Source organism: Oncorhynchus kisutch, linkage group LG23 (genome assembly GCF_002021735.2).
Source record: "Oncorhynchus kisutch isolate 150728-3 linkage group LG23, Okis_V2, whole genome shotgun sequence".
In the NCBI taxonomy this organism is placed as follows: domain Eukaryota; kingdom Metazoa; phylum Chordata; class Actinopteri; order Salmoniformes; family Salmonidae; genus Oncorhynchus; species Oncorhynchus kisutch.
Genome location: NC_034196.2, coordinates 2521597 through 2538184, shown reverse-complemented (window position 1 = coordinate 2538184; position 16588 = coordinate 2521597). Strand labels below are relative to the sequence as shown.

General features: G+C 42.4%; 1 protein-coding gene across 2 annotated transcripts in view; it reads left to right on the top strand.

Annotated features, from left to right (window-relative positions):
• Window positions 1–16588, top strand: part of LOC109868726 (contactin-associated protein-like 4) — a 205921-nt gene that overhangs the window by 95723 nt on the left and 93610 nt on the right. For both annotated transcript variants that reach the window (XM_020458457.2, XM_020458456.2), the window contains exons 6-7: window positions 13672–13853; window positions 14908–15048. In XM_020458457.2, the coding sequence (XP_020314046.1) occupies window positions 13672–13853; window positions 14908–15048 (323 nt within the window). The remainder of the gene's footprint in view (window positions 1–13671; window positions 13854–14907; window positions 15049–16588) is intronic.

Here is a 16588-nt window from a genome sequence, read left to right as displayed (position 1 = left end):
CAGGGAAAGCTGTGTGCCTAGTGTGCAAAGAGAGCATCGCTGTCTTAAAAGACTACAACTTGTCAAGACACATCCAGATGAAGTGTGCAGAGAGATATAGGAATAGGTCTTCTGAGCTGGGGGCAAGTGGATCGAAAGAGTTGCTTTCTCAGTTGCAAAAGCAGCAAGGACTTTTCACAAAACTGCGTTCAGCAAACAACGGAATTGCGAGAGCTCGCTATGTACCACAAAATTGCTAAACATAGCAAGCCATTCGCTGAGGGTGAATTTATTAAAGAATGTTTAATTGACTCTGGAGCAATACTTTGCCCTGACAAGAAAGTGCTGTTTGAAAATGTTTCCCTGTTAGGACTAATATTGGCACGGCGTGTTGAGGACATCGCAGAGAATATGGAACAACAGTTGAAAGACAAGATAAAGGATTTCACCTATTTCTCCTGGGCCCTGGATGAGAGCAGTGATGCACGTGACACGGTGCAGTTGTTGATATTCTTACGAGGCATAATCCCAGACTTTGAAATTACAGAGGAGCTTGCCTCAGTGCAGTCAATGAAATGGGGAAATATTTGTTGGAGGAGGTTAATAAGTGTGTGGCAAAGCTGGAACTGAGTTTTGAAAAGTTATCCAGTGTGACCACTGATAGGTGCCTAACCTTGACAGGAAAAAACATTGGCTTTTTGAAAAGGATACAAGATCAAGTAACTGAGTTGAACCCAGATCAGATAATTATTTTCCTGCAATGCATTATTCATCAGGAGGTGCTCTGTAAATGTGTTCTGAAAATAAGCCATGTTGTGGATACAGTCACTAAAGTGATACACTTCATAAGAGCAAAATCTTTAAACCACAGGCAGTTTGTCTCACAGTTTGAAGAGACAGAGTCGGGTGATGCAGATCTCCCCTACCACACAAACACGAGATGGCTGCTTAAAAGGGTGTGGGACCTGAAGTCGGAGATTGCTGAGTTTTTGCAAATGAAAGGAAAATATGTGGATTTCCCTCAACTGCAAGATAAAGAATAGTTGGCTGATTTTCACTGTGGACATCATGGTCATCATGAATGAGCTGAATTCCAAACTACAAGGGACTTTTTGCACATCAGATATACAGCCTTGTCAAAGCCTTCAAGGGAAATGTACCTTCAACTTGAGCTTATCGATCTTCAATCTCATACCGGTATTGGAGAACTATTCAAAACAGTGTCTCTGACGAGGTTCTATGCATCTCTCAATGACTTTCCAAAGATTAGGAGTCATGCTCAGAAGATGTTTGTACTGTTTGGGTCAACCTACGTATGTGAACAGACATGTTCAGTGATGAAATATAAGAAGTCAAGGCACAGATCATCTCTTACTGACTCTCACCTCTCAGCCATCCTGCATATAGCGACGTCAGAAACTATACCTGACTTCACTGCTCTAGTCAATGCCCATCAGAGACTTCACTCCTCACACTGATTGAGAAGTTTAAATGTAATGTTGAGGTCTCTCTCTCTCTTGTGTTTTTGTGCATACCCGTTAACAAGAGTTCTGTCCGTGGTGCTGAATGCTTTTCCCTCTGTGTAGTTCATTGCATGTTTAATAATGAAAATATCTACCAAAAGGAGAACAACGATGTGGTTTATTTCTGTGCTTGTTAAAAAAGTAAAATAAGTAGCCTATCTGGACAGGATTTCCAGTAGATATATCTGTCAACACAGTCATACACATGATGTATACTTCTGTAATATGATTCTGGCCCGCGATGGCAAAAAATATATTCTAATGTGGTCCTCCATGGAAAATAATTGCCCAGGCCTGCTCTAGAGCCTAGAGTCTACGTATTGCCTTTTCTGTTCTATCTTAGAGCCCTGCCACCTGCTCGCCCCTCGACACCTCTCCAACAAACGGAATTCAAACTGAATTCCCTCAACAGCAGTTTCATTTCCCCTGCAATCGCTGTTTTCCTCTCCACCTTGTGATTGAATCGAGCTGATTGTCAACGTGCTGACAGTAAACCGCAGTTCAGCTCTGTCATTTGAAAGGAGAAAATTAAAATCATCCGTCGTTTACTACATGTTATTCTGCTTATCCTGACATGGACCGGCGCTGACAAGAGATGTTATTCTGCTTATCCTGACATGGACCGGCGCTGACAAGAGATGTTATTCTGCTTATCCTGACATGGACCGGCGCTGACAAGAGAGATGTTATTCTGCTTATCCTGACATGGACCGGCGCTGACAAGAGATGTTATTCTGCTTATCCTGACATGGACCGGCGCTGACGAGAGATGTTATTCTGCTTATCCTGACATGGACCGGCGCTGACAAGAGAGATGTTATTCTGCTTATCCTGACATGGACCGGCGCTGACAAGAGATGTTATTCTGCTTATCTTGACATGGACCGGCGCTGACAAGAGATGTTATTCTGATTATCCTGACATGGACCGGCGCTGACAAGAGAGATGTTATTCTGCTTATCCTGACATGGACCGGCGCTGACAAGAGACATGTTATTCTGCTTATCCTGACATGGACCGGCGCTGACAAGAGAGATGTTATTCTGCTTATCCTGACATGGACCGGCGCTGACAAGAGAGATGTTATTCTGCTTATCCTGACATGGACCGGCGCTGACAAGAGAGATGTTATTCTGCTTATCCTGACATGGACCGGCGCTGACGAGAGATGTTATTCTGCCTATCCTGACATGGACCGGCGCTGACGAGAGATGTTATTCTGCTTACCCTGACATGGACCGGCGCTGACGAGAGATGTTATTCTGCTTATCCTGACATGGACCGGCGCTGACAAGAGAGATGTTATTCTGCTTATCCTGACATGGACCGGCGCTGACAAGAGATGTTATTCTGCTTATCCTGACATGGACCGGCGCTGACGAGAGATGTTATTCTGCTTATCCTGACATGGACCGGCGCTGACAAAAGCAATGCGTCTCCAACTCAATCAAAGTGCTTGTCTGAAACGCACTCCATCTCCGTATTTGACGTCACTTCACTGTTTTCCTCTTTCCCTCTTGTCATTCATCAGGCTTTTTCACATTTTTATCCCAATCCTCACCCCTCTCTCCCTCCCCCTCTCTCTCTTTCCAATTTGCTTCTCATGCAGTAATTTGCCATTTGCAGTTGTATCCTCTCTGTCTGCTCTGTCTGTCTCTGCTACTCTTCCTCTCCGTGCCACCCCACCCCTGACATGAATGTAACGTTGTGTCTATTTCGTCCGTGTGCTGCTTCCTCTGCTTAATATCAATGCTGGGTCAAATTGGCACGATCTCTTGAAATACAGCATGATTTCATTTGACACAGGTGCTCTCTTCTGTTCTCTGTCTGTATCTCTGTCTGTCTGCCTGTCTCTCTCTGGTTCTTGCAGTTTGTAGACTGTGTAATTTAGGTCAGTACCTCTGACTGTGTGTTAGCCCTGAAGCTATGGTGCAAACAGCCATTTTACACACGTTAAATCCTGAAATGAAACAGTCCCAATACAGGAAAGCATTGAGATTGAGTCCTCTATACAGGATGGTAAAAGTGCCTTGAAAGCATCAGACATCCAATATGCCATTAGTAACTGGAGCATACTGTACCTCTCGTACCCACAACGCTGATGTATGTCACAATATTACAATAACAATGTAGAGGAGACGGAGATGGTTATCTGGGGGATTGTCCTCTCCTCTCTCTACTACTATAACGGGTGTCATTCCCCTGTCAAGACGCTTTCTCTGCACAGTTTCTGTTATCGTGATGGCTAGCTTGAAGTGAAACGCTAGTCGCCTTGTGGTGTCCCCCAAATGGCATCCTATTCCCTATAGTGCACACTGCCCAATGGGCGCTGGTCAAAAGTAGTGCACTGTATAGGGGATAGGGTGCCATTTGAGCCGTGTTCTTTCTCTTTGAGGTAATCAGTGAGTGCCGTTTGTCAGAGTAGTTTTCACCACAAAGGGCCTTGTCATGGCTGTGTGAGGTAGTGTGAGGAGGGATGGCAGGCCATTCTTTCTCCATCCACTCCTCAGTGGATTGGGAAAGGAGAGATTTACAGTGCTGTAGGGGCACACTGCACTTTAAAGCTGTTACTAAACTGGCTCTGGCAGAAACCCGCATGGAGAACTTGTAGAAAACATGTGCTACTGCTATAGCACCAACTTCATCTGCTCTGTGAGTTACATTCAAACGCACGTTCAAACAAACACATGTTCATACTCTACAGCTTCATTGTGAAATTCCATAAACCCCTACATACCAGTTGTTGAGGAAAACAACCAAACCACTCTCGCGCCTTACATCATGCCCATACAGACATCAAAACACTCAAATACAGTATCCATGTATGAGTGCACACATACACACAGTGTCAACGAAGCTCTGGAAAAGGCTTTTCCTCAGTCAACACTGTGCAGCCAACATGAACCAAGGCTGCAGTGCTCACATTGAAAAACATAGGCAGTTCCACGACCAAGGCACAGACAGACAGTCACAGGCTGTTTGCAGCCACTTCGCAGCCCGTGCGTGAAAATGAATGAAACGAATGGGCTTGCCAAGATTTATGTCCAGTATCCAAAACCATTCCATTTCCTTTGTAGTTTACATTCATCAAAATGTCGGTTTATATTGTGCCCCACTGGCTCATATTTCATCCCAAATCTTAACTGTCATCTGTAATATTTATTGGATGCAAATATACGAGGGTCATTGTGACCTGCTCCAGTGCATTCTGGATGTGGGGTGGTGATTGTATCCAACAGAGTTACAAATATGTCAGCCGTAAATATTGTAAGGGTACTGTAAATGCGTAGAGGTATATTAAGGGTTGTTTTGTGAACTAAAATCTAAAAGTGTTTTGCTCTGGCCAATTTAAGGAGTCTTTGGTACATTTTTGGACTAGCCTATACTCCAAAATGAAACACATTTGAGTAATCCCCTTTGAGTGTGGACTGCCTCATTATGCATACTGGATAGATTGGTTACCTTATGTTAGCTAAAAAAAAATGGCTATCCACCAGTCTGGGACAGAATGTACAGCTCTAGGTCACGTGTCAAACTCTTTCCACCGAGGGCCGGCAGGTTTTCTGCTCTACACTTGTACTTGATTGATTAGTTAAGGTCACTAATTAGTGAGGAACTCCCCTCGCCAAGTTGTCTAGGTCTTAATTGAAAGGAAAAACCAAATACCTGCAGAAACTCAGCCCTCTGTGGAATGAGTTTGAGATTTCAGGTATCCCAAATGAAGCACTGGGTAGCGGCAGGAACAGGGTTGGAGAGCCCATGGCACATGGAGTTTGAGCGGAATATCACCTGTCGCTTATCGAGAGCATGCTCCTCAAACAGTGGTTGATGCATGGAGTGAAATAAGTGTTTTTATATTCATTTCTCAGCTGCTCATACATCAAGCACATAAAACCGAAGTAGCCGACCCGGCATCATTGAAAAACGGACCGGGAAAGTGTGCTCCATCCATTCCCTATTCGAGTGCATACAGTTGACATGTCATTTTGTCCCCCCCCTGCCTCTGTTCTTGCTCATTTGATAGTGAGACTTTCTAAATTTAAACTAATTTGACATATTACTGAAGACAATATTACATTGAGAATAGTCTGAAGGATAAAAATATGTTGATGAGAGAACAGCTGTGCAGCCTGAGGCCTGAGGGACACAGTGCAAGTTTTTTTGTTGTTGTTGATTTTCTCAAATGATCAATAGCCTATAGTCGGATGATGCAGCCCGTATATGTTTGGAATTCTAAGGTTTGTATCAACTAAAGCTGCTAAATATCTCTAAATCTACTATATATGACCTGTTTCAAATGATCACTTTTATGTTCAACATAGCCACTATACAAACTCGCTCTGGAATGGGGAAAAATATCCTTTTTATTTTATTCAGCTATGTTAAATTCTATTCTTCTTACTATAAAATCATATAATATAAAATAATGGCATGAGACTTATAAGCATATCTTGTCAGCTAAATGAACAAGCTTACATCCTATGGCATGGAACATATCCAGATAACATACAGTAGGCCAACTCATATTTTGTTCATCTGAACAGGGGCGCAACTTTCACTGGGGATGGGGGGACATGTCCCCCCCACATTCTGAAATTGCATTTTTGTCCCCCCCAGTTTTATCATTGGAACTGTGTGCTTTAGGACCATGCGGATGCCTCCGAGTGGTCGGGTAGGCTGTCTGGAGTGTTTATCCTTTAATTTATTTTTATTGTTATATCAATGTAATTGTCTGCATAATTTCCAATCCCACATATATGTCACGCCCTGATCTGTTTCACCTGTCCTTGTGATTGTCTCCACCCTCTCCAGGTGTTGCTTATTTTCCCCAGTGTATTTATCCCTGTGTTTCCTGTCTCTCTGTGCCAGTTCGTCTGGTATGTTTCCAAGTCAACCAGCGTTTTTGCATTCTCCTTTTTCTAGTCCTCCCGGTTTTGACCCTTGCCTGTTTCTGGACTTTGTACCCACCTGCCTGGCCATTCTGCCTGCCTTGACCACGAGCCTGTCTGCCACTCTGTACCTCCTGGAATCCGATCTGGTTTTGACCTTTTTGTCTGTCTACGACCATTCTCCTGCCTACGCCTTTGGATTAATAAACATTGTAAGACTCCAACTATCTGCCTTCTGTTCCTGCATTTGGATCCTTTTGTAAATCTATATATTATTTAAAATGTATTTTCCTTAGTTATCTTCCCCTAATCCTAGCTCAGTGTCTGCTGTATCCCCCATATAATGTAAATATGTTTTAGTTTATTATTTCCCCTAACCCTACCACCCCTCCCCTAACCCTACCCTACCCTACCACCCCTCCCCTAACCCTACCACCCCTCCCCTAACCCTACCCTACCACCCCTCCCCTAACCCTACCCTACCACCCCTCCCCTAACCCTACTACCCCTCCCCTAACCCTACTACCCCTCCCCTAATTGGAGTAAATGAATGGATAAACAATTCTTAGGCTTCTACATCCAGCTTATACATACTCTATACATTTTACAGACAGGATATTTTACATTAGTTATATTTTGTTTTTAGTCCCAGCCTTCATCATCTGTTTTAAACATGTCTAGAGACTATATCTCTCTCATCATTACTCAATGCCTAGGTTTACCTCCAATATACTCACATCCTACCTTACCTTTGTCTGTACATTATGCCTTGAATCTATGCTATCGTGCCCAGAAACCTGCTCTTTTTACTCTCTGTTCCGAACGTGTTAGATGGCCAGTTCGTATAGCCTTTAGCCGTACCCTTATCCTACTTCTTCTCTGATCCTCTGGTGATGTGGAGGTTAATCCAGGTCCTGCAGTGCCTAGCTCCACTCCCACCCCCCAGGCGCTCTCATTTGTTGACTTCTGTAACTGTAAAAGCCTTGGTTTCATGCATGTTAACATTAGAAGCCTACTCCCTAAGTTTGTTTTACTTACTGCTTTAGCACACTCTGCCAACCCAGATGTCTTCGCCGTGTCTGAATCCTGGCTTAGGAAAACCACCAAAAACCCTGAAATCTCCATCGCTAACTATAACGTTTTCCGCCAAGATAGAACTGCCAAAGGGGGCGGTGTTGCAATCTACTGCAAAGATAGTAATACAGAACTCTGCAGGCTAAGTCTGTATCCAAACAATTTGAGCTTCTACTTCTAAAAATGCACCTTTCCAGAAACAAGTCTCTCACTGTTGTCGCTTGCTATAGACCTCCCTCTGCCCCCAGCTGTGCCCTCGATACCATATGTGAATTGATTGCCCCCATCTATCTTCTGAGCTCGTGCTATTAGGTGACCTAAACTTGGACATGCTTAACACCCCGGCCATCCTACAATCTAAGCTTGATGCCCTCAATCTCACACAAATGATCAATGAACCTACCAGGTACAACCTCAAATCAGTAAACACGGGCACCCTCATAGATGTCATCCTAACTAACTCGCCCTCCAAATACACCTCTGCTGTTTTCAATCAAGATCTCAGTGATCACTGCCTCATTGCCTGCATCCGTAATGGGTCTGCAACCAAACGACCACCCCTCATCACTGTCAAACGCTCCCTGAAACACTTCTGCGAGCAGGCCTTTCTAATCGACCTGGCCGGGGTATCCTGGAATGACATTGACCTCATCCCGTCAGTAGATGATGCCTGGCTATTCTTTAAAAGTGCCTTCCTCATGATCTTAAATAAGCATGCCCCTCTCAATAAGCATGCCCCTCTCACTCCAGACCTGTCTGCCCTCATCGAATAGCCCCCGTTATGTGCACATTTTCAGGGAAGTTAGGAACAAATATACACAGGCAGTTAGAAAAGCTATGGCAAACTTTTTCAAACAGAAATTTGCATCCTGTAGTACTAACTCAAAATGTTCTGGGACACTGTAAAGTCCATGGAGAATAAGAGCACCTCCTCCCAGCTGCCCACTGCTCTAAGGCTAGGAAACACTGTCACCACCGATAAATCTATAATTGAGAATTTCAATAAGCATTTCTCTACGGCTGGCCATGCTTTCCACATGGCTACCCCTACCCCGGTCAACTGCCCGGCACCCTCCACAGCAACTCGCCAAAGCCCCCACCATTTCTCCTTTACCCAAATCCAGATAGCTGATGTTCTGAAAGAGCTGCAAAATCTGGACCCCTACAAATCAGCCGGGCTAGACAATCTGGACCCTCTCTTTCTAAACTTATCTGCCGAAATTGTTGCAACCCCTATTACTAGCCTGTTCTACTCTCTTTCGTATCGTCTGAGATTCCCAAAAACTGCAAAGCTGCTGCGGTAATCCCCCTCTTCAAAGGGGGTGACACTCTAGACCCAAACTGCTACAGACCTCTATCCATCCTACCCTGTCTTTCTAAGGTCCTTGAAAGCCAAGTTAACAAACAGATTACTGACCATTTCGAATCCCACCATACCTTCTCCGCTATGCAATCTGGTTTCAGAGCTGGTCATGGGTGCACCTCAGCCACGCTCAAGGTTCTAAACGACATCATAACCGCCATCGATAAGAGACATTACTGTGCAACAGTATTCATTGACCTGGCCAAGGCTTTCGACTCTGTATATCACAACATTCTTATTGGCAGACTCAATACTCAACAGCCTTGGTTTCTCAAATGATTGCCACGCTTGGTTCACCAACTACTTCTCTGATAGAGTTCAGTGTCGGAGGGCCTGTTGTCTGGACCTCTGACAGTGTCTCTGGGTGTGCCACAGGGTTCAATTCTCGGGCCGACTCTCTTTCCTGTATACATCAATGATGTTGGTTTTGCTGCTGGTGATTCTCTGATCCACCTCTACGCAAACGACACCATTCTGTATCCTTCTGGCCCCTCCTTGGACACTGTGTTAACTAACCGCCAGACGAGCTTCAATGCCATACAACTCTCCTTCCATGGCATCCATCTGCTCTTAAACACAAGTAAAACTAAATGCATGCTATTCAATCGTTCACTGCCCGCACCTGCTCACCCGTCCAGCATCACTACTCTGGACGGCTCTGATTTAGAATACGTGGACAACTACAAATACCTGGGTGTCTGGTTAGACTGTAAACTCTCCTTCCAGACTCTCCAATCCAAAATTAAATCTAGAATTGGCTTCCTATATCGCAACAAAGCATCCTTCACTCATGCTGCCAAACATACCCTCATAAAACTGACCATCCCAGCGATCCTCGACTCTGGTGATGTCATCTATAAAATAGCCTCCACCACTCTACTCAACAAATTGGATGCAGTCTATCACAGTGCCATCCGTTATGTTACCAAAGCCCCATACACTACCCACCATTGCGACCTGTACGCTCTCGTTTGTTGGTCCTCGCTTCATACTCGTCGCCAAACCCACTGGCTACAGGTTATCTACAAGTCTCTGCTAGGTAAAGCCCCGCCTTATCTCAGCTCACTGGTCACCATAGCAGCACCCACTCGTAGCACGCGCTGCATCTGGTATATCTCACTGGTCACCCCAAAATCCAATTCCTCCTTTGGTCGTCTTTCCTCCCAGTTCTCTGCTGCCCATGACTGGAACGAATTGCAAAAATCTCTGAAGCTGGAGACTCACATCTCCCTCACTAGTTTTAAGCACCAGCTGTCAGAGCAGCTTACAGATCACTGCACCTGTACATAGCCCATCTGTAAACAGCCCATCTATCTACCTACCTCATCCCCATACTGGTATTTATTTATTTATTTTTCTCCTTTGTACACCAGTATCTCTACTTGCACATCTTCTGCCGATCTACCATTCCAGTGTTTAATTGCTATATTGTAATTACTTCGCCACCATGGCCTATTTATTTCCTTAACTTACCTCATTTGCACTCACTGTATATAGACTTTTTGTTTTCTTTTGTTCTACTGTATTATTGACTGTATGTTTTGTTTATTCCATGTGTAACTCTGTGTTGTTGTATGTGTCGAATTGCTACGCTTTATCTTGGCCAGGTCGCAGTTGCAAATGAGAACTTGTTCTCAACTAGCCTACCTGGTTAAATAAAGGTGAAATTAAGAAATACCCTCAACCCCTCCCATCTATCTCAAGACCATCCAGTTTTGATTTCTATCTGCCATATATTTCTCCACTGTGTTGTGACGTGTCACAAAAATTCTGCCCCTTTCTATTCTCATAGTTTCTACTGATTGTAAATTAAAGAGACAACATTTTACTAAGAGTATTATATTATTGATCAATTGACTTTTACTTTTCAAGTCACCCAGCAGTGCCATTTGCAAAGTTAGCACCAAGTAAATGTTGCAGTTTTTCAGCCATTCCTGAACATGCGACCAAAACCAAGTTTCATATGGGAAGTACCAAAAGAAGTGATCTATTGATTCTGCAGAGCTGCGATGGTTGTATCCTTCATGTATTCTATTGGTTGCAAGACTTTTGTATAATTAAAGTGAAAGATTCTAAGTTTTGAATCTGGCGTGCCTTTGTGGTACAACGAAAATCTATTCCCAAACTATTTTGCAACCTGTATGGTGCAGCTGTCAATTTTTTGGATCTTAAATAAAACTGGTATGCTTTTTTATTTTTCACAATTTTCGATAGCCAATTTTTGTATTTAATACATTTGTATTTGTAATTTTGAGACCGGCAGTCTTTTTTTTGAGACCCGCAGTCTATAAACCTAGTCAGAGCAATTATATGGCAACAAGCCTTGCCTTCATCATTCTTAATGACTTTAACCTTTCTGTCAATGATACATGTAGACCAGAGGAGGCTGGTGGGAGGAGCCCATCCTCCTATAGCTCCTTCCACCAGCATCTGATGTAGACCTGCAGGATTATTTTCCTGCTGTAGCAAACTGTATCTAATTAAGATCCTACTTCTGAATTTGAGCCAATTTGCTACAGCAGGAACATAATCATGCAGCAACAGGAAATTTGAATTATTATGTGGATTATAATTAATGGACATTTGTGTAGGTGTTTATACATTTTTAGTTGGGGAAAATCAAGTCTGACATTTCTAAGTGGAAATTACAAACTTTAGAAGCCTTTTTGAAACACAAACACGCTAGTTTGCATTTCCTGCTTTGCAGGACCATTCTCAGCAACAAAATATCTAATTAAGATCCTACATCTCCAGATATGATTATTTAATCTGATTTAAAGTTGCAGCAAACGACGTAATTGCATAAATACAATTAAATTATGCTCTTTTCAGGCTGTCCCCCTGAGTATTCCAGTTTATTCTCCAGCAAATATAATGACATTAAATAACCAGATCTTTCAGACACAAAGCATTCGCTACCCCATCAACGGAGAGTTATGGCTTTTATGGTTGCCTCTTTATATAAGAGCTCTGCATTTCCTTGGTCAACAGCAGACATATACAGGTAACTGATAAAATAATGGAAACAATTGAGTAAATGTATATTGAAAGTATGTTGAATGCATGTGCTTCCACACAGGTGTGGTTCCTGAGTTGATTAAGCAATTAACATCCCATTATGCTTAGGGTTATTATTTTGGCCATTATTTTGGCTACCATGGCTATGCCCCCATAGGATGACAATGCCCCCATCCACAGGACACGAGTGGTACCTGAATGATTTGATGAGCAGGAAAACGATGTTAACCAATAAAACAATTTAACCCTTACGGGACATTCTGGAGCATTGCCCGAGAAAGCGTTTTCCCATCAACAAAATTAATTCTGGAATTTCTCTTCGAAAAATGGTTTCTCATCCCCCCAATAGAGTTCCAGACACTTGTAGAATCTATGCCAAGGTGCATTTAAGCTTTTCTTTTCTTTTCTTTTGGCACCTACCTGAACATAAAAAAGGCTGTTTTCAGATGGCCGTCTCAACAAATGACTTTGTGTAGAATATATAATTTGTAGAAAGATGCTGTACCTTGCTGTTTGCTCGTTGTCATCTATTTTTCTATTTCTATCCCCAAAATGTCTTCTTTAACATCACTGTACCCGAGCAGATGTTCACCAGCATGGTTTATTTAAATGTTGTGTCTCAAATGGGTCTTGGTCAAAAGGGTACCATTTGGGATGTATCCTGGGTTTTGGAAGTCCTGTTTATAACAGCACTGCTCTTAATTACAAAGTTATCCGTGCTTAGATCTTGACACTGTGAGATAGCGACAACCTCGTCCAATCTTACCCTCTGAAAGATTGATCACGAGGAGAGTTGTTAAAGTTTGACACCAGAGCAAAATAATGTGTTTTTAAGACTCTAACTCTGCCACGAGACTCCTCCCTCACATCTGCTCATGGGGATTATTGTGGGCCTTAGAGCACCCTACTCCCTTTGTACAGTAGTGCACTACTTTTGACCAGAGCTCTATTGGACCTGGTCAAAAGTAATGCTCTAAATAGTCAATAGGGCTATTTGGGAGGCACCCTAGGTATAGGCCACACTGCCTTGGTGACGGAATAAGTTTGCAGCTCAGTTAATCAATACCAATAAACTGATATTTATTTGTTTGTGAGGCTCGCCCTCAAAACCTCTTCATCGTGCCCCATCCCCATCTCTTCTAAACTAATCTGACATCATACAAATAACATCTACATAATTAATGTGTTAAAGTGACACACATTCGTAATTTCCAGAGGTCCGTGCAGCATGCAATCTCTGTTAATGATGTTGTTGCCTCTGTTTGATTCTCAAATGAACCCTATTCCTTATGCAGAGCACGTGTTTTATGGGCTCTGGTCAAAATTAGTGCACTGTGTAGGGACTAGGGCGCACATAAATCTCCTGTCTGAGGTTCAATTAACTGTCTATTGTAGTTTAAAACATTGAAACAATGAGCAGTCAAGATCTTGGCACTATTCAACTGTTTTTCCCTGAGTCACTTCGGTTAACTGCTTGGAAGTCATGTTGCTTGATAGATTGAGTAGTTGACTGGCGCCTCTCTTACTGCTATTTGTATCTCTTGAATATTTCAGTATGTGGTGACCTAAACACTGAAAACCAGTTGTTGCTTGTGGCACTTTACCTGGGAGGGCGAGCTCATATTAATAGCTGGAATGGTATCAAACACATCAAAAACATGGGTTCCATGTATACGATACCATTCTGTTTGTTCCATTCCAGTCATAACTATGAACCATCCTCCCCTCACCAGTCTCCACTGCTGGAAACATTCCTTATTCTAGCATTGCTTGGCCTAGAAAGGAGAACACTTTCACTTCTACCAGACTCTGTGTTGTATTCTAGGTAAAGGTGCCTCTACTGGTCCTGAGAGCCACACGGTCGTGTCACTGGGTAGTCTTCTAGATGACCTGCACTGGCACCATGTAGCCATCGAGCGTGTTAGCGGCCATGTCAACTTCACTGTGGATAAAAGCACTCAGCAGATCCAGGTCCCTGCAGAACTCAGTCCTTTTGAGATAAACGAGGTGTGTTGTATGTGATCTGTTCCTCAAATCATTCCACAGATACACACACACACACACACACACACACACACACACACACACACACACACACAAAGCCATTCCTGCGTTCTCTCATGCTTTCCCAAATAGCATGCTCCATTTGTCTCCAACAGATGTGCTCACAGATACTGTACAACGTACACACACAGGGGAGACACACACAGGAGACACACACACAAACAATAAAACGTATATGTAATAGAGTTATAGCTTTCTATAACGGATGTCTAATAGCCACTGAATTCCCTACAAGAGTGATTCATCCAAGGCCATCCAAAATAATATTCTAATCAATAACAGTCAAATTACCAAATTGCCCTCAAGTGGCCTCATGGGAGAAATGTTAACATTTTTCATAATTTCATTAATACATTTGTATTTTATCTTTATGCCAAAATCCTCTATTTCTATGTCAAACAGTTTTGTTATATTTGTCTTCTGTGATGTATATAAAGTGTAATATTGGGATTCAAACTCAAAGTTGTGTACATTTCAGCTCTATCTGACATGGTATCTTCCTTCTTTAAGCCCATAACCATGTGTGTGAGGTGTAGATTTTTGTTTCAAAGTAGATTTGTTTAAGACTACCAAGAAACACTCTGCGTGCACCTGATTTAGCCCATTTCAGTTAAAGGTTTACCCGACCTCCATGTAATATTTCTAGACTGTTTTCAATAAATGGGAGTTGAAAATCTTTTTCTATTGAAATTGAAACACAATTCACTTCTGGTCATAGTCTATGTAAGACCTACTGAGACAGTTATGTGTACAGTGCCATTGTTGACCCTACCTAAATACACAACATCTGATCATTACTTCACTTTACTTTAATGTGATAGTGACTTACTTTACTTGGCCTTTTATTACTTCCTAAATATCGGTCATTGATGAACCACTTCCAATCCTATTCTATCACCACTAGTTCAAGCATGTTCCTATGTCATAGTCGCTTGTCATGATAATGTAGGTAAGAACATTTTAGCATGTTAACATTGGCTGGATGTTCTTTCACAAGATAAGCTTTGGTGGCGTCCAGTGCCATGGAACACAGATGGTTCTGTCCAGGAGGAACTTCCATGGGTGTCTTGAGAACCTTCTCTGGAATGAGGTGAACGTCAATGATCTGGCCAAGCAGCGCCAGAAGGTCTCCATCACGGTATGTTACCTCAGCCTTGGTCGTATAGTGCAGTGTTTCCCAACTCCAGTCCTCCAGTACCCCCAACAGCACACATTTTTGTTATAGCTCCGGAGAAGCACACCTGATTCAATTTGTCAACTAATCATCAAGCTCTCATTGAGTTTGTCTACAACAATAATGTGTGCTGTTGGAGGTTCTGGTATAGTACACATCGGAAAAAGTTTTCAGGTGTGCACTAGTTCAGGTTGTCCCTTCCCGTTTAAAATCCGTTTTCATCTGTTTGGTGTTTAGAGAATACGACCCTGGGGAACTTTGGATGGTTTGTACTGTGCGTATCCTCCTACCTGGTTTCAAGTAGTATTTGTTTTCTTTCAAATACAGTAGTTGACCTTGATTGAGTTTGACTGGCTGTGACAATAGAACAAGTGGAATAATGTATTTAAAAAAGAACAGATATTTGAGCCCAGGTCAGGTGATGTATATATTGAGCTGTATTCTTTGGAGTTGCATTGGAAAATAAGAAACATCCTCTACTGTTTGAGGTTTGGAAGGTGTTTGCACCCTGCTTTAACCTGACAAAGAGTTGTGTGTGTATATACGGGACAGCTGTTGTAGTCAACACTAGGGCTGCCCCCCCCCCCCCCCCCCCAAGAAAGCTAACAGCTGACTGATGACGGGACGGTCAGGCATTTTTGCAGTTGAGTCTATTTCTGCCACAACATGAAGAAACTTTGTTACTTACTTTCTGAAACAAGCAAACAAGTCTTTGGTTTCTCCCACAATGCAGTAGCGCACAGAAATAGAATTATTAAAACTGTCTTGGAACCTCTAACCCTGACAATGTGACTGGTAAACTCATGGGTACACTCACAATGGCTGCCTGGTATTGTGATGAAAACATGTCCATGATCGTGTAGAATGTTTTTTTCCAAATGATGTTAACTGATGCATTGAATTAGGATTTAGAATACTTACATTTTATTTCACCTTTATTTGATCTCATGCTGAGACCAATGTTGATTTAACAGGTGAGCCCTGAATGACATAAATGACTGAAATTAAACACATCAAAAATGAAAGCAGAAAGGAAAAACACGGTCATAAAAAAACAATAATAAGGTCCTTAGTCAGCGTTCTGAATCGCCCTAGAGGCACCAGAACATCAAGTTTATAAATAATAATAATAATCAAATCAAAAAGCTGATTTACCTAACTCAGTAGAGACAAAAGTCATTTCCAGAGTTAGCCGTCCATGTGGTAACTTGTATGTCTAAAGTTTAGTAATGATATTATGGGACTATTGGACATCAAAGAGGGCTTTTCTGATATAGAATGCAGTGATGAGTACTAAAAATGTTGCCGGTAATAAAGCAATATGATAAATGCTAACGGCTTTAACGACGTGGCAGCTGCGTTCATATAGATGTGGCCACAGTCTAGGACCATCGATTGAATAATCTGCTTTCTGCTATTTAACAAGATTTCTATAGAAGCCCGTTTTTATTCTCAGCTTCTTAACTAAGTCGTCAATATGCTTTTTTAAAAGACAGCTTTTCAT